At 43.4% G+C, this 17,914-nt stretch overlaps 1 protein-coding gene across 4 annotated transcripts; it reads left to right on the forward strand.

Moving 5' to 3' along the window:
• Positions 1-537: 537 nt before the first annotated feature.
• Positions 538-17,655, forward strand: LOC106587680 (proline-serine-threonine phosphatase-interacting protein 1). Of its 4 annotated transcripts, none has more exons than XM_045708130.1 (15): positions 538-791; positions 1,743-1,843; positions 2,000-2,074; positions 3,691-3,777; positions 6,106-6,140; positions 6,219-6,325; positions 6,432-6,494; positions 9,136-9,234; positions 11,541-11,586; positions 11,807-11,886; positions 13,474-13,572; positions 13,799-13,895; positions 14,126-14,222; positions 14,472-14,697; positions 16,857-17,655. In XM_045708130.1, exons 1-15 carry the CDS (start codon positions 759-761, stop codon positions 16,986-16,988), a joined length of 1,377 nt encoding a protein of 458 aa, XP_045564086.1. In that variant the 5' UTR covers positions 538-758; the 3' UTR covers positions 16,989-17,655. The 4 variants fall into 4 exon arrangements, with proteins under 4 accessions (XP_045564086.1, XP_045564087.1, XP_045564088.1 ...); XM_045708132.1 differs by lacking the exon at positions 538-791 and adding an exon at positions 829-1,632 and having other exon boundaries at positions 16,857-17,654; XM_045708131.1 differs by lacking the exon at positions 3,691-3,777 and having other exon boundaries at positions 16,857-17,653.
• The last annotated feature ends 259 nt before the right edge of the window (positions 17,656-17,914 follow it).

Raw genomic sequence — 17,914 nt, forward strand, 5'->3', positions numbered from 1 at the left:
GAGGTCGGTATTTGTTAGCTGTTAAAGTTCAGTTAGTTGTCTGATGTTCACAGGTGGATAGGATGGCTTTTACAAGCAGCGGTTAATTGGAAAGCACATACTGTAGGCATATCAAACATATTATTAAACATAAATAAAAAACTATATTTATACAGATATTATTTATAATACATTTTAGTGTATTTTTTTAAACCTTTTTTTAACTAGGCAAGTCATTTAATTTAGAACAAATTATTATTTACAATGACGGTCTACCCCGGCCAAACCCGGACGACGCTGGGCCAATTGTGCGCCGCCCTATGGAAATCCGATCACGGCCAGATGTGATACACCCTGGATATAATCAAATCAATGGCTATTCTTCATGAACAAGGGCACAAGCTGTGCCCAATATAGTCTATGAATCCGTTTTAGGTCTGAAATTCTATATGATATATTATTCAAATAATAATCAAAACTGTAGTTATCTACATATCTCAGCAAGAGGCTGTGTCTGTGGATCGTGACATCACAGGGTACTTCTTCCTCATTCAAGCCCAATTCAAAGTTCAACAGTGATATTGCAGTTATAACAGCTGAGGCATTCTGGAGTTGTCCTTCATATATATATATATATATATATATATATATATATATATATATATATATATATTATCTCAATAAGGAATCTGTAAAACTTAAGTGGTTTATGTTTTTTGTAAAAGTTGATAAAGAGGATATTAACATTGAACTTTGAGGAAGTACATGTATAACACAGAATGACTCCCTTGCTGTTTAAAGATGCCTTTTGGGTAAGTTCACTCAGTCTGCTACCTTTGTCTCTTAATGTTCTGCGTTGGTGTGTGTAACTAGATATAACTAGATAGTCTACTGATAACTCATTTAAAAATCTCTATCCAGAAATATTAGTATTTTGTTGATTCTCAACCATTTACAGACTTGAAAGTGTAGTGAGCCTTTTAAAGCAAACAGGTATTAGGTTTCTAAAATATGACAATTGTCTGACAGAATATGATGTCCACAGTAATAACATGCCAATGAAATTTGGAACTGAAATGAGTGATGTGGGAAAGCTGGAAAGGTCTGCGTTCAACTCTTACTGCTAACCCCTTAGATATGCACTGTAGGATATGCACTGTGCTTTCACCACAATTTCCTCATTTTAATTTGTTATATTCTGTTTAACTTGTGAGGTATCATAGTATTTTTCCACAGGTGTTCCCTGAGGCGTTGGTTGCTATGGCTCCCTTCCTGCTCACGGTGGTTACGAATTTAGCCCTCTCATTTTCCAGATAGATTTGCATCCAAGGCAACAGTTGATAATCTACCTGTCATCTTCAGACATGAAAGAGAACATATTAAATGGGTTTCTATTATGCTGTCTGCAACTAAAAGTTGTTCAAAGTGAATATTCTACGGTCCTCTGGACAGTCTTCTGACTATATTGTCTGTTGTTTGTAAGTACTGTAACAAGTTATGACGCAAGGCACATTTCAGTGAAAACGTAATATTAATCTTAAATGCTTTGTGAATTTCACCAGGTTCATATACCATGTTGTAAAGACACAAGACCCCATTCTATGGGAACCAATCCCTAAACAAGTTCCAACTTCTGTGGAATCTAACTGTTCAGTATGTGCCACTAAATACAGAGAAAACCAATGGGCAGTTTAGAGTCAAACGTTTATGTTGTAACTATTGTGTAACTATGGATTACAACACATCTCTTTCTCTCTCTGTAGGGAGTTGATTTCACTAATCATCTGGGCTATGAGGTTCTGATTCAGAGACTATGTGATGGCAGGCGGATGTGCAAAGATGTGGAGGAACTGCTGAAGATGAGGTAGGGTTTCTCTGACGTCATTAAAACTTCATACAAAATGCACGCAGGGATGGTCAGCAGTGATTGCACACTGAATCGGAATGTTCATACAACTCAAAGACTGGTCTACACTACAAAACACAGCACTTTTAAGTCTGCCTGTTTGTCTGTTTACAGGGCCATGGCAGAAGAGAGGTATGGGAAGGATCTGGTGACAATAGCACGTAAAGCTGGGGGGCAGACAGAGATCAGGTAAATGGCTGGTTACATACATATATAGAGATGATATGTTTGGACAATTTCCATAATACCTACTGTGCATAAGTTAGCCAAAATGTTGTCATAACAGATACAAATAACTTGGGGGGGGGAGACGTTGGCCCAAATCAAATGTAATGTTCTTTTTTTTCTTTAAATAATTTGCCATAACCTGGCGTGGTGCGCCTGCTACTTGCTTATATGCCACAACCACTTCACAGGCAATATAATAGGTAGTCAATAGAATAATATAGTGGTATTGTTAGAACATAATAATGATAGAGTCAGGGTTCAGTAGTGGCACACAATGCCATTAAGTCACACATACTAGCCCTCGTGGAATCATTGCCACCAGAGAGAGAGAGAAAATGTTTGTGTGTGCATCCTCAATCCAGTTTCCTGTTCGCACAGTTAATCTTTGCACCATTGCTAATAAGCCAGTCAAGTGACATGGTAAAGTTGGACGCAGAGAAGAGACCAGACGAGGAATCAGTGGTTAAGGATAAACATAATAATTTACTGAGGACGGGAGCTGCAGGATCACAGTACACTTGAAACAACAAACACTAAGTCTTGAAAACTCACTCAGGAAACAAACGCACACAGTAAACAATTCAAGCTTCTGCAAAGGACAACAGAAAACACACCTCTTAACAGGGAAATCATTATCGCCTTGGGTCAGGTTCTCCTGTCTGGGCTTGTCGGACCGTGGTCTCAGTACTCCATATCACAGGGTCCACAATGCGGGAGCTGGGGATGATGGGCGTTAGAGGTATCGTGTTGGTGGGACAGGACGTATACTTTCTGATTCTTGGATCCTGGGCGATAGGCTAGTGTGAAATCGAACCCGTTTAAAAACAGCCCACCTAGCCTGGCGAGTGTTCAACCTCTTGGCTTCTTGAATGGAGACCAAGTTCTTATGGTCCGTCCAGATCATGAAAGGATGAGGTGCCCTCTCCAACCAGTGTCTCCACCCCTCAAGGGCCCACTTAACTGCCAAGAGCTCACAGTTGCCTACATCATAGTTGCGTTCCGCTGGCAAGAAACACTTGGAGAGAAAAGCGCATGGGTGCAGTTTCTTGTCCTCCTCGTTCTGCTATGAAAGGACCACCCCTGCTCCGGTGTCCGAGGCTTCCACCTCTACCACAAAGAGCCGAGTAGGATCAGGATGAACGAGGATGGGTCCAGAGGTGAAACATCCCTTGAGCTCCGTGAATACCCTGTCAGCCTCAGGAGTCTAGTAAAAACGGGCCTGGGACTTAAAAATAATAATAATGTAACCTTTATTTAACTAGGCAAGTCAGTTAAGAACAAATTCTTATTTACAATGACGGCCTACCCCGGCCAAACCCGGACGACGCTGGGCAAATTGACTTGCGGGTTAGGACCGTGAGAGGCGCTGCCACTGCACCAAAGTTGAGTATAAAACGCCTGTAAAAATTGTTTAACCCGAGGAACCGCTGGCCCTGCTTGAGTGAGGTGGGACGGGGCCAGTCGGCGACCGCCTCAACGTTTTTGGGGTCCATTTGGATGCCTGCGGTTGAGATAATGTGACCCAGGAAGGAAACTTGGGATACGTGGAACTCACACTTCTCTACCTTGACATATAGTTGGCTCTGCAGGAGGCGTCTCAGGACTTGGCGGACGTGCAGTATGTGTTCCGGAAGGGTTTTGGAGAAGATCAGGATGTCATTGAGGTAAACAAAGAGAAACCGATTCAACATATCCCTAAGAGTGTCATTGATCAATGCTTGAAAGACTGCCGGTGAGTTCAATAATCCGAAGGGCATGATTAAATACTCATAGTGTCCACTAGGGGTGTTAAAGGCAGTTTTCCACTCATCTCCCTGATGCTCACCAGATTTTAAGCGTTGTGGAGGTCCAATTTGGTGAAGAATTGGGCCAACTCCAAGACGGCGGAGGTCAGGGGTAGGAGGTAACGATTCTTGATTGTAATCCAGTTCAGCCCTCTGTAATCGATGCAAGGACGCAGGCCTCCATCCTTCTTACCCACGAAGCCTGCTTCAGGGATTGAGAGATAGTACAGACGGCCCTGAGTAGGTGTGGAGCCGGGTAGGAGTTCTATGGCACAGTCGTATGAACAATGTGGAAGAAGGGTGGTGGCTTGCCTCTTACTGAAGGCCTCCAGGAGGTTGAAGTATTCAGGAGGGATAGCGGAGAAGTCTTGGACTTCAAGGGATGCAGGAGGACATGGCGAGGCTCTTGGTGGGGGTCTTAGACATTTAGTCTGGCAGTCCTTACCCCAGTCTAGTAGGTATCCCTTGGACCAGGAAAATAGTGGGTTATGTAGTGCTATCCAGGGGTACCCTAGGATAAGGGGGTTCTCGGGAGCAGCGATCAAAAGAAAACTAAGAGTCTGAGTGTTTCACCCCAGCCTGCAGTAGAATATACTTGGTCTGATATTCCACCTGACTGGAGAAAATGGGCCGTACATCGAGGGCTTGAATCTGCAGAGGGATGGGACATTTCACGCAGGTGATTGGTAATTATCTGGCAAAGTCCTGATCAATAACATTATCTGTGGCCCCGGAGTCCATGAAGGCTTGAATCTGGTGCTGACGGTTGTCCCAGTGGATGGTTGCGAGTAGTGACAGACAGTGATTGGGAGGTAGCTGCACAGCTCGTCAGGGTCTCCCCTTGTCCTGGCGAGCCCTGGCGTTTCCCGTCAGCTCTGGACATGTAGCACAGAGATGGCCGAGACCTCCGCAGTAGAGGCAGCAGCCGTCACGAATGCACCTGTCATGCACCTGTGGACTCAGACGTGTGGGTCCCAGCTGCATGGGCTCCTCAATGCTGGTTTCCGGGGGCTTAAGGTGCTCAGGAAACCGAGATACTGGGGTGGAGTCAAAAAGGCGCTGTCTCACGCATTCTCAAGGCGGTTGTCGATCCTGATTGCCAGCGTTATCAGGGACTCAAGGTCCTCTCCCAGTTCCCGAGAGGCCAGTTCATCCTTGGAGTTAGACAAACCCTGGTGGAAAGCAGTTAACAGGACCTCCGTATTCCACCCACTCTCGGAGGCGAGGTTGTGGAACTCAATGGCGAAGTCTGCAACTGGCCACTTCTCTTCCGCCGACTGGGTGGTCGAAGACTCAGCAATGAAGGCTAATATGGAGCTGCAGGATGGTGGCTGCTGTTCCCACACCGCCATTGCCCACGCCAGGGCCTTGCCCGAGAGTAGAGAGATGATGTAGGCGATCATGGCCGATTGGTGTGGAATGAGAAGGACTGTAGCTCGAACACCAGAGAACACTGAATGAGGAAGGAACCCCTTGCATCCTCCCGGGTGGCCGTCATACCGCTCAGGGGCTGGGATCTTGGGTTCCCGGTGCAGGTTCCCTGGAGGAACTACGGCGACATCTGTAGCGCTGGGCGATGAGACTTGGACATTGGCCCCACTTGGGTTAAGGTTGGACTGTGGTTGGAGGGAGTAGGTAAGTGCCAGGAGGGTCTCTGATATTTGGGAGAGTTGTTCTTGCTGCCGCCCCAGCAGTGCTCCTTGGTGGGTTACAACATTCTTGATCTGAGTGATCTCTGCTGGGTCCGTTTGGTGCAGAAGCTTGCTGTGACGTGGTAAGGTTGGACCCAGGTGCAGAGAAGAGACCAGACGAGGAATCAGTGGTTAAGGATAAACATACTTTACTGAGAAACAGTAGCCGCAGGATCACAGTACACATGAAAAAACAACAAACACTAAGTCTCAAAACCTCACTCAGGAAACGACCGCACACGGTAAACAATTCAAGCTTCTGCAAAAGACAACAGAAAACACACCTCTTTTAACAGGGAAATCATAATGAATAAATTGGACACACCAGAGTGTCGTTAATGTCTCTAGGACAGTGTCTGCTGCCCTCTGTTGACAGGTGGCACCATGACAAGTCATTGATATCTAGATACAGTTGAATGCAGTGATTTGGCAATCTGTTTATGCATACTGTGTTTAACTAGTATTTAGTATGCTACACTACCTGTTATTGATAAATGCATCATTCCTATTTTTTCAGCACTCTGAAAGCCTCCTTTGATCAACTTAAAACACGTAAGTTTATCCTGTCTACTGCATCTCTCACAACAAAGCCCAATGACAGTTTACTAAAACAACTGTTTCCTTTGACAGAAATTGAAAACATCGGGAATCTGCATATCCAGCTATCCGGAATGTTACGGGAAGAGATCAAGAAGATGGAAATATTCAGAGAGCGACAGAAAGAACAGAGGAAAAAGGTTTGAAATGTGTTATTGAGTGCTTATTTCATTTTGAAAATACATTTTGAAAACCTGTGCCAGTAGGTGCCAGTAAATTTCAACCATGTTGTTTGTCCTCGTTCAGTTTGAGGGGATTATGGAGAAAGTTCAGAAGATGAAGGTGTCCTTATACAAGAAGACCATGGAGGTAGGCATACTATTTACTCAGGGAATTACATACTGACTTAGTAAGTCAGCTTAAGTACTGAGGTACATACACAGATGGTAATATAACAGTCTGAAAGTGGGACTTTATCCACATGCTTAGAAAAATAGGTATCTAGAATTTAAGGGTGCTTCAGATGTCCCCATAGGAGACAGGTGGCAGGTAGTCTAGCATTTAAGTTAAGAGCATTGGGCCAGTAACTGAAAGGTCAGTGGTTTGAATCTCAGAGCAGACTAGGTGAAAAATCTGCCTACGTGCCCTTGAGCAAAGCACTTAACCATAATTGCTCCTGTAAGTCACTGAATAAGAGCGTCTGCTAAATGACTTAAATGTGAAATGAGAATCCTTTGAAGAACCCTATTGGTTCCTGGTAGAACCCTTTGCACAGAGTGTTCTACATTGAACCCAAAGGATTCCACCTGAAAACCAAAAGGGTTCCAGCTGGAACCAAAAAGGGTTCTCCTATGGGGACAGCCAAAGAACACTTTTGGAACCTGTTTTTCTGAGTGCAGTGTAAGCGTTCATACCCAGAAAAGAGGAAGGCTGACATTACACCCAGTAGACCTAGCTACGTCTCAGAGATGGGTGAGCTACCCAAGAGAGAACATACATCACAGTGCAATTCTGCAAGAGGAAGAGGGTAGGAAACAAAGTATAGACACACACACCTACACACCAACCACAGACTTTGGCCCTATTATAGTGGGGAACTGGTAGGATAACACAGGCCTTGAAAATGAACATTTTGGTCTGCATCAATATGGATCTCACCTCTCATAGTCTCATGATTTATGCTCAATTAAAAACCGGGTGATTTGAGTCCTGATGGCTGGTATATCAAACCGTATACCACGGGTATGACAAAAACATGTATTTTTGTGGTCTAATTACGTTGGTAACCAGTTTATAAAATACTAATAAGGCACCTCGGGGGTTTGTGGTATATGGTCAATATATCACAGTTAAGGGGCTGTATTCCAGGCACTCCACGTTGCGTAAAGGGGAAGAACAGTCCTTAGCTGTGGCATATTGTCCACATATCACATCTCCTCGGGCCTTATTGCTCAAATATACATAAACTTGGGCATATTTTCGTGAGTATCATTACAGTATCATACTTACACCCTGTATAACACCCTGTATACAGTGCCTTGGGAAAGTATTCAGACCCCTTGACTTCTAAAATGGATTAAACTGTTTTCTTTCCCTCATCAATCTACACACAATACCCCATAATGGCAAAGAAAAAAAAGTTTTCTACACATTTTTGCAAATGTATTAAAAATAAAAAACTGAAATATTACATTTACATAAGTACTCAGTACTTTGTTGAAGAACCTTTGGCAGCGATTACAGCCTTGAGTATTCTTGGGTATGACACTTGGCACACCTGTATTTGGGGAGTTTTTCCCATTCTTCTCAGCAGATCCTCTCAAGCTCTGTCAGGTTGGATGGGGAGCGTCGCTGCACAGCTATTTTCAGGTGTCTCCAGAGATGTTTGATCGGGTTCAAGTCCAGGCTCTGGCTGGGCCACTCAAGGACATTCAGAGACGTGTCCCAAAGCCACTTCTGCATTGTCTTGGCTGTGTGCTTAGGGTTGTTGTCTTGTTGGAAGGTGAACCTTCACCCCAGTCTGAGGTCCTGAGCACTCTGGAGCAGGTTTTCATCAAGGCCTTTCTCCCCCGATTGGCTGGGCGGCCAGCTCTATGAAGAGTCTTAGTGTCCAAACTTCTTCCATTTAAGAATGATGGAGGCCACTATGTTCTTTGGGACCCTCAATGTTGCAGAAATGTTTTGTACCCTTCCCCAGATCTGTGCCTCGACACAATCCTGTCTCAGAACTCTACAGACAATTCCTTCAACCTCATGGCTTGGTTTTTGCTCTGACATATACTGTCAACTGTAGGACCCTATTTGACAGGTGTGTGCCTTTACAACTCATATCCAATCAATTTAATTTACCACAGGTGGACTCCAATCAAGTTGTAGAAACATCTCAAGGATGATCAGTGGAAACAGGATGTACCTGTGCTCAATTTCGAGTTTCATAGCAAAGTGTCTGAATACTGTTTTTTATTTTAATACATTTGCAAAAAATTCTACAAACATGTTTTCACTTTATAATTATGGGGTATTGTGTGTAGATTGCTGAGGATTACATTTTTTATTTAATCAATTTTAGAATAAAGCTGTAACGCAACGAAATGTTGAAAAAGTCAAGGGGTCTGAATACTTTCCGAAGGCACTGTATAACCATATTCTCTATGCGAGCATTTACATACCGAATAGATTAGCTACATCGTTAGGCTACTCTGTGGTGAGACAAGTGACAAGAGCCAATGGCAGAGTGACATAAATGGAGCTAAAGCGGTGAAGACTGATTATCCTGTACAAGAAACAACCAATCTGAAGCCAGAAATACATATTGACCTAAATGTTTGCTTAAACTGCTGAGTGAGGACTGCACCATTCGCCATTTTGACATTGCATACAGTTACATACAGTTTCACAGAGATCCAACATTGCTACAGGTTTTATTGATTGTTACATAAAACATGACACCACAGACCACTGTGGCTGCTTCAATGATGATTCCCTGAATGTCTCTTCTGTCCATCTCCAGTCTAAGAAGTCCTATGAGCAGAAATGTAAAGAAGCAGACGAGGCAGAGCAGCTTGCTGACAGGAGCACCACAGCCACAACACCAAAACAGTCTGAGAAGGTAACACCACCTCCCCAAACTCTGGAACTATACAAACACACAGCCCCCAAACAGTCTGAGAAAGTATTGTAATCCTCCATACCTGGAATTACACACACACAGCCACAACACCAAACCAGTCTGAGAAGGTAACACCACTGCCAACCCTGCAATTATACACATGTAATACACCTAGTTATTCAGTGCATTCGGAAAGTATTCAGACCCTTTCACTTTTTCCAAATTTAGTTACCTTACAGCCTTTCTTCTAAAATGGATTAAATTATATTTTTTACTCATCAGTCTCTACACAATAACCCATAATGACAAAGCGAAAACAGGTTGTCATAATATGTTTGCAAATGTATTAAAAATAAAAATAGAAATACCTTATTTACATAAGTATTCAGACCCTTTGCTATGAGACTCGAAATTGAGCTCAAGTGCCTCATGTTTCCATTGATCATCCATTGAGATGTTCCTACAACTTGATTGGAGTTCACCTGTGGTAAATTCAATTGATTGATTGGACATGATTTGGAAAGGCACACACCTGTCTATATAAGGTCCCACAGTTGACAGTATATGTCAGAGCAAAAACCAAACCATGAGGTCGAAGGAATTTTCCGTAGAGCTCTGAGACAGGATTGGGTCGAGGCACAGATCTGGGGAAGGGTACAAAAACATGTCTGCAGCATTGACGGTCCCCAAGAACACAGTGGCCTCCATCATTCTTAAATGGAAGAAGTTTGGAACCACCAAGAGTCTTCCTAGAGCTGGCCGCCCAGCCAAACTGAGCAATCGGGGGAGAAAGGCCTTGGTCAAGGAGGTGACCAAGAACCCGATGGTCACGCTGACAGAGCTCCAGAGTTCCTCTGTGGAGATGGGAGAACCTTCCAGAAGGACAACCAGCTCTGTAGCAAGCAGGCCTTTATTGTAGAGTGGCCAGACGGAAGCCAGTCCTCAGTAAAAGGCACATGATAGCCCACTTGGAGTTTGCCAAAAGCCACCTAAAGGACTCTCAGACCATGAAAAACAAGATTCAACAAGATTCTCTGGTCTGATGAAACCAAGATTGAACTCTTTGGCCTGAATGCCAAGCGTCACATCTGGAGGAATCCTGGCACCATCCCTAAAATGAAGCAGGGTGGTGGCAGCATCATGCTGTGGGGATGTTTTTCAGCGGCAGGGACTGGGAGACTAGTCAGGATCGAGGGAAAGAGCAAAGTACAGAGAGATCCTTGATGACAACCTGCTCCAGAGTGCTCAGGACCTCAGACTGGGGCAAAGGTTCACCTTCGGATAGGACAACCCTAAGCCCACAGCCAAGATAAGGAGTGGCTTCGGGACAAGTCTCTGAATGTCCTTGAGCCAGAGCTCGGACTTGAACCCAATCGAACATCTCTGGAGAGACCTGGAAATAGCTGTACAGCGACGCTCCCCATCCAACCTGACAGAGCTTGAAAGGATCTGCAGAGAAGAATGGGAGAAACTCCCCAAATACAGGTGTGCCAAGCTTGTAGCGTTATACCCAAGAAGACTCTGAGTCTGTGATCACTACCAAAGGTGCTGCAACAAAGTCCTGAGTAAAGGGTCTGAATAGTAATGTAAATGTAATATTTCCTTTTTTTATATATACATTTGTGAAAATGTGTAAAAACCTGTTTTGCTTTGTCATTATGGGGTATTGTGTGTAGATTGATGACACAAAAAAAACGATTTAATACATTTTAGAATAAGGCTGTAACGTAATAAAATGGGGAAAGGTCTGAATACTCTCCGAATGAACTTTAGTTCTTGTTGTGCTACTGCAACTCAATTTCTCAGTATCAGAGAAGGCTACGAAACAGTTCCCTTTGTTACTGTTTTCCTACTACAAGTAAAACAGTGGTATAGTGGAGGAAAACGCAAATAAACGCAGTCTACCCACTTTCTTCTTTTTCCCAACAGTTCATCCACCTTTTGTAGAAAAATGCATTGAAAGAATAGGAAGTGTTACTTTTTTCACCACGGCCAGCGATCAGTTTACCCACCTCTTTTTTTCTTATTTTCTTGTAAACTAGACTGGTTCTGTGAGTCTAAGTTGGTTATAATGCAAGGCATTTACAAATGAATGTCCAACGAAATGAAGGCAATCCCTGGAATTTAGTTATCTATTTATTAGAAATGTTTGTTCTGTGTGCTGTAGAGGAACAGAGAGTCAGGAGAGTAAAGAGAACACATCCTGATATTTTCTTCTAAAGGAGAACTGTCTCTTTTATTTTTTGGTTTAGCAGTCCCGTTTTGATTCAGAGCATGACCAGTTCCTCTACTGCTGTCTTTCTCAGGTACAACACAAGGCCAAGCAATGCAGACAAGCCGTCACTGAAGCAGGTCTCAATCATACCATACAATATTCTGTACTTTTCTTTGTTGGTGATAATATCAATGGATGAATGAATCAATGAATCTGTAAATCCATTACGAATGTATTATCATTTATCTGATTATTTAAAAAACATTTATTTATTATTGTAATCCAAGTAAAGAAGACTGCTTAGGATGCAATAAATGTAAAGTATTCCCTAACCCCTGTTGTGCTCCACCTGTACAGAGAAACAATACATGTTGAACGTAGAGCAGCTGGAGAGAGTTCGTCAGGACTGGGAGGGAACACACAAGAGCACATGTGAGGTTAGAGCTCTCTGTTACACAGCAACAACTTTTCACATTGCACCCACCCACAACTGTTACTAGCCCAACTACAACCTCACACCACAGCACACCACACCCCCTTCCGCAGTATGTCTGAGTAGGCCTATATCTCTCAGTATAACACCCCCTTGTGGCTTATGTACATACATCCAGAATAGACTACACTGTTAGAACAAAAAGGTGCTATCTAGAACCTAAAAGGGTTCTTTCGGCTTTCCCCGTAGGAGAACCCTTTGAAGATGCCTTTTTGTTCCAGGTAGAACCCTTTTGGGTTCCATGTAGAACCCTTTACACAGAGTTCTACATGGAACCAAAAAAGGTTACTCTATGACGTCAGCCAAAGAACCCTTTTGGAACCCTTTTTTTTCGAAGAGTGTAGGTCAGAGTATGTCATTCACAATCAAGCATGGTGCCTCTCAAAGCACAATATTGAATGTTACCGATTGAGCAGGTAAGCCTGATGAATCAGCTATTACAGTAGCTTGTAAAGCTATTTAGAGCCTGGTTACGCCTGGTTAGCCTCCTTAATGTATGCAGAGCCTGGTTACGCCTGGTTAGCCTCCTTAATGTATGCAGAGCCTGGTTACGCCTGGTTAGCCTCCTTAATGTATGCAGAGCCTGGTTACGCCTGGTTAGCCTCCTTAATGTATGCAGAGCCTGGTTACGCCTGGTTAGCCTCCTTAATGTTTGCAGTCGCTTTTGAGCCAGATTGTATACTTAACAAAAATATAAATGCAACATGCAACCATTTCATTTATTTTATAGAGTTACAGTTCATATTAGGAAATCAGTTAATTTAAATAAATTCATTAGGCACTAATCTATGTATTTCACATGACAGCGAATACCAATATGCATCTGTTGGTCACAGATATCACAGATATAAAAATGGGCCTCAGGATCTCGTCACGGTATTTTTGTGCATTCAAATTGCAATTGCATTCGTTGTCTGTAGCTTATGCCCATACCATAACCCCACCGCCACCATGAGGCACTCTGTTCACAACGTTGACATCAGCAAACCGCTCGCCCTCATGACAGCATACACATTGTCTGCGGTTGTGAGGCCGGTCGGGCGTACTGCCTAGTTCTCTAAAAAGACGTTGGAGGTGGCTTATGATAGATAAATGAACATTCACTTTTCTGGTAACAGTTCTGGTGGACATTCCAGCAGTCAGCATGTCAATTGCACACTCCCTCAAAACTTGAGACATCTGTGGCATTCTGTTGTGTGACAAAACGACACGTTTTAGATTGGCCTTTTATTGTCCCCAGCACAAGGTGCACCTGTGTAATGATCATACTGTTTAATTAGCTTCTTGATATACCACACCTGTCAGGTGGATGGATTATCTTGGCAATGAGAAATGCTCACTAACAGGGATGTTAACAAATTTGTGCTCAAAATTTGAGAGAAATACGTTTTTTTGTGTGTATGGAACATTTTTGGGATCTCATGAAACATGGGACCAACACTTTACGTTACATTTATATTTTTGTTCAGTGTGTATATATAGGGATAGATGATTAAAGGTGTGTACTGTATGTGGGTATCTGCTGTTCCAGGTGTTTCAGCAGCAGGAGGTGGACCGCATCACTATCCTGAGGTGTGCCCTCTGGGACCACTGTAATCACTTCTCTATGCAATGTGTCAAAGACGACGAGGTGAGCTCAACAATGACCACACTTCAGACAATAAGCAAATGGATTATGTATGGGTCCATGAACTACTGTCTACATTAAACTCTATTAGTACCAGTACTACACTGCCTAACATGCAATGTATCTGGTGATCAACCGAAATGGATCCTATTTGTCAACCCAGAACAATTTAAATCAATGAAGCCTCTTTGAAGACTGAGCATGAATATGAGAAATGTTTTTTTTACAGTTTTACGAGGAGGTGAGGAATATTCTGGAGACGTGTGACATCACAGCAGATAACAACTGTTTCATAGAGATGAAGACAACAGGTTCAAGTCCACCAGGTAAGAGATCACTGAATACATGAACAGAGCGTGAAGGGCCAGGGTTGCTGTCAACATTGGCACCAATGGCAAACACTTCTTAGAGTAATTGTAACGGGTTTGTACTGTGTGTCTCTGCTTTTCAAGTGTAACAGTTCCTCTTAATAACATTTGCCATTTGTAATATTATACGCAATACAGCTCTATTGGCTATGCTTAATTTCTGTGGACTTCCATCCTCTTCTCTCTAGACCCCATTGTGTTTGAGAACTACTATGAGAGGGAGCCATCGCCAACGGGCGACAACAACGTCAGCGCTCGCTTCGGAGGGGGAGGGGTCAGGAAAAGGTCAGTTAGCAGAACTTGGGACTCGTAGGGGCAGTTTCCTGAAGACAATTGAGGAGTAGGCTAAATTGTGTCCAGGAAACCACCCCATAGTGTTTCTGCGAAACAAGCTCTATCACTTTGTAACACTGGAATAACAGTTGAATGCATAGGAATTCTAATATGGACATTGTATCACTACATTATCATAGCTATACATCATCTACACATTCATATATATTTGAGAATGTGACATGAAAAATATTTGTGCAGGTTCTCCAATCTTCTGCCACGAAACTCTGGTTCAAAGATGAGTATCAGTGAGGGTTCAACTTCCGAGCCAGCGGCGCCACCTGTTGGTCAAACAGTGCCTGAGAGTTCAGATGGAGTGTATGCAGCCATACCTGGCTTCCAGTCTGCAGCTGCAGCGGCCCTGCCTGCAGTGACAACCGATGAGGATGATGATACCTTCATGGTGTTCTATGACTACTCTGCACAGGTGAAACCTGCACACAGTTACAGGTGTCAAGTTATAGGTGAAACCTGCATACACAGTTACAGGTGTCAAGTTACAGGTGTCAAGTTACAGGTAAAACCTGCACACACAGTTACAGGTGTCAAGTTACAGGTGAAACCTGCACACAGTTACAGGTGTCAAGTTACAGGTGAAACCTGCACACAGTTACAGGTGTCAAGTTACAGGTGAAACCTGCATACACAGTTACAGGTGTCAAGTTACAGGTGTCAAGTTACAGGTAAAACCTGCACACACAGTTACAGGTGTCAAGTTACAGGTGAAACCTGCACACAGTTACAGGTGTCAAGTTACAGGTGAAACCTGCACACAGTTACAGGTGTGAAGTTACAGGTGAAACCTGCACACAGTTACAGGTGTCAAGTTACAGGTGAAACCTGCATACACGAATACAGATGCCAAGTTACAGGTGAAACCTGCAAACACGGTTACATGTGTCATGTTACAGGTGAAACCTGCAAACACGGTTACATGTGTCATGTTACAGGTGAAACCTGCACACAGTTACAGGTGAAACCTGCAAACACGGTTACATGTGTCATGTTACAGGTGAAACCTGCACACAGTTACAGGTGAAACCTGCAAACACGGTTACATGTGTCATGTTACAGGTGAAACCTGCAAACACGGTTACATGTGTCATGTTACAGGTGAAACCTGCACACACAGTTACATGTGTCAAGTTACAGGTGAAACCTGCATACACGGTTACATGTGTCATGTTACAGGTGAAACCTGCACACACGGTTACATGTGTCATGTTACATGTGTCATGTTACAGGTGAAACCTGCATACACGGTTACATGTGTCATGTTACAGGTGAAACCTGCGTACACGGTTACATGTGTCATGTTACAGGTGAAACCTGCGTACACGGTTACATGTGTCGTATTACAGGTGAAACCTGCGTACACGGTTACATGTGTCATGTTACAGGTGAAACCTGCGTACACGGTTACATGTGTCATGTTACAGGTGAAACCTGCACACAGTTACAGGTGTCAAGTTACAGGTGAAACCTGCACACAGTTACAGGTGTCAAGTTACAGGTGAAACCTGCACACAGTTACAGGTGTCAAGTTACAGGTGAAACCTGCACACACAGTTACAGGTGTGAAGTTACAGGTGAAACCTGCACACAGTTACAGGTGTCAAGTTACAGGTGAAACCTGCATACACGAATACAGATGCCAAGTTACAGGTGAAACCTGCAAACACGGTTACATGTGACATGTTACAGGTGAAACCTGCAAACACGGTTACATGTGTCATGTTACAGGTGAAACCTGCACACAGTTACAGGTGAAACCTGCAAACACGGTTACATGTGTCATGTTACAGGTGAAACCTGCACACAGTTACAGGTGAAACCTGCAAACACGGTTACATGTGTCATGTTACAGGTGAAACCTGCAAACACGGTTACATGTGTCATGTTACAGGTGAAACCTGCACACACAGTTACATGTGTCAAGTTACAGGTGAAACCTGCATACACGGTTACATGTGTCATGTTACAGGTGAAAACCTGCACACACGGTTACATGTGTCATGTTACATGTGTCATGTTACAGGTGAAACCGGCATACATGGTTACATGTGTCATGTTACAGGTGAAACCTGCACACACAGTTACAGGTGAAACCTGCACACACAGTTACAGGTGAAACCTGCACACACGGTTACATGTGTCATGTTACAGGTGAAACCTGCGTACACGGTTACATGTGTCATGTTACAGGTGAAACCTGCGTACACGGTTACATGTGTCATGTTACAGGTGAAACCTGCGTACACGGTTACATGTGTCATGTTACAGGTGAAACCTGCGTACACGGTTACATGTGTCATGTTACAGGTGAAACCTGCGTACACGGTTACATGTGTCATGTTACAGGTGAAACCTGCGTACACGGTTACATGTGTCAAGTTACAGACGTCATTACAGAACTCTGTGATGCGTCTGACATTAAATATAACTAGTTGAGATATTGATGGATCATGTTTACATAAACTTTTCCACTGATCTGTATTATACTGTATGTGTGTACTGTATATGAGCCATACAGTAATTCAAAGCCTCATACTTCTACTACTAACAATATGTTCCCTGTGCTCCCAGGACCCAGAGGAGCTGTCAGTGTCTAAAGGGGATGTGGTGTTGGTGATAGAACAGAGTGAAGACGGCTGGTGGACAGTGGAGAGAAACGGACAGGTTGGGCTGGTACCTGGCTCCTACCTGGCCAAAGTCTAGACATAGTCACACACACATTCATGCATGGACACACACACGCACGCGCACACACTCATGCACACAGGTACACGGATTCACACACACATACTCATGCACAATCACCCATACATACTTTAGTCTTCAAAACCTTACTATGCGGACCCCCTTTCTGCTTCTTACTCAGATGTTCTGATCCTTCGTTCAAGACTTCGGAGTAATAGATTCTCCAGCAGTAGAGATGACTCACTGAACTGACTTGAAACATGAGTCATGACTGTGTGTTCCCCATTAACTATTAGGCTATGCTGCAACAGAGATTGTCAGTCTTTTCACCCAACAGGCATACTACATACATAAGGTGCTGTGAAAAAGTATTCGCCCCCTTTCAAATTCTCTCTAATTTTGCTAATTTTTTATACTGAATTTTACAAGATCTTCAACCAAAACCAAATATTAGATAAAGGGAACCTGAGTGAAGAAATAACACAACAATTACATACTTCTTTCATAAACAAAGTTATGCAACACCCAATGCCCCTGTGTGAAAAAGTAATTGCCCCCTTACACTCAATAACTGGTTGTGCCACATTTAGCTGCAATGACTCCAACCAAAAGCTTTCTGTAGTTGCTGATCAGTCTCACGTCGCTGTGGAGGAATTTTGTCCCACTCTTCCATGCAGAACTGCTTTAACTCAGAGACGTGTGGGTTTTCAAGCATGAACTTCTCGTTTCAAGACCTGCCACATCTCAATTGGGATTAGGTCTGGACTTTGACTAGGCCATTCCAAAACACATTTGTTGCTTTTTAGCCCTTTCATGTAGACTTGATTGTGTTTTGGATCATTGACTTGCTGCATAACCCAGATGCAGCTCACAGACGGATGGTCTGACATTCTCCTGTAGAATTCTGATACAGACCAGAATTCATGGTTCCTTCTATTAAGGCA

Source organism: Salmo salar, chromosome ssa26 (genome assembly GCF_905237065.1).
Source record: "Salmo salar chromosome ssa26, Ssal_v3.1, whole genome shotgun sequence".
Lineage (NCBI taxonomy): Eukaryota > Metazoa > Chordata > Actinopteri > Salmoniformes > Salmonidae > Salmo > Salmo salar.

Excerpts from the sequence above, each read along its gene's own strand:
- LOC106587680 (XM_045708130.1), top strand. The coding sequence starts at position 759 with ATGACTCCCTTGCTGTTTAAAGATGCCTTTTGG. Across the intron at positions 3,778-6,105 it reads AAGATCAGGATGTCATTGAG|CACTCTGAAAGCCTCCTTTG; the intron begins GTAAACAAAGAG and ends CTATTTTTTCAG. Across the intron at positions 11,587-11,806 it reads ACAAGCCGTCACTGAAGCAG|AGAAACAATACATGTTGAAC; the intron begins GTCTCAATCATA and ends CCACCTGTACAG.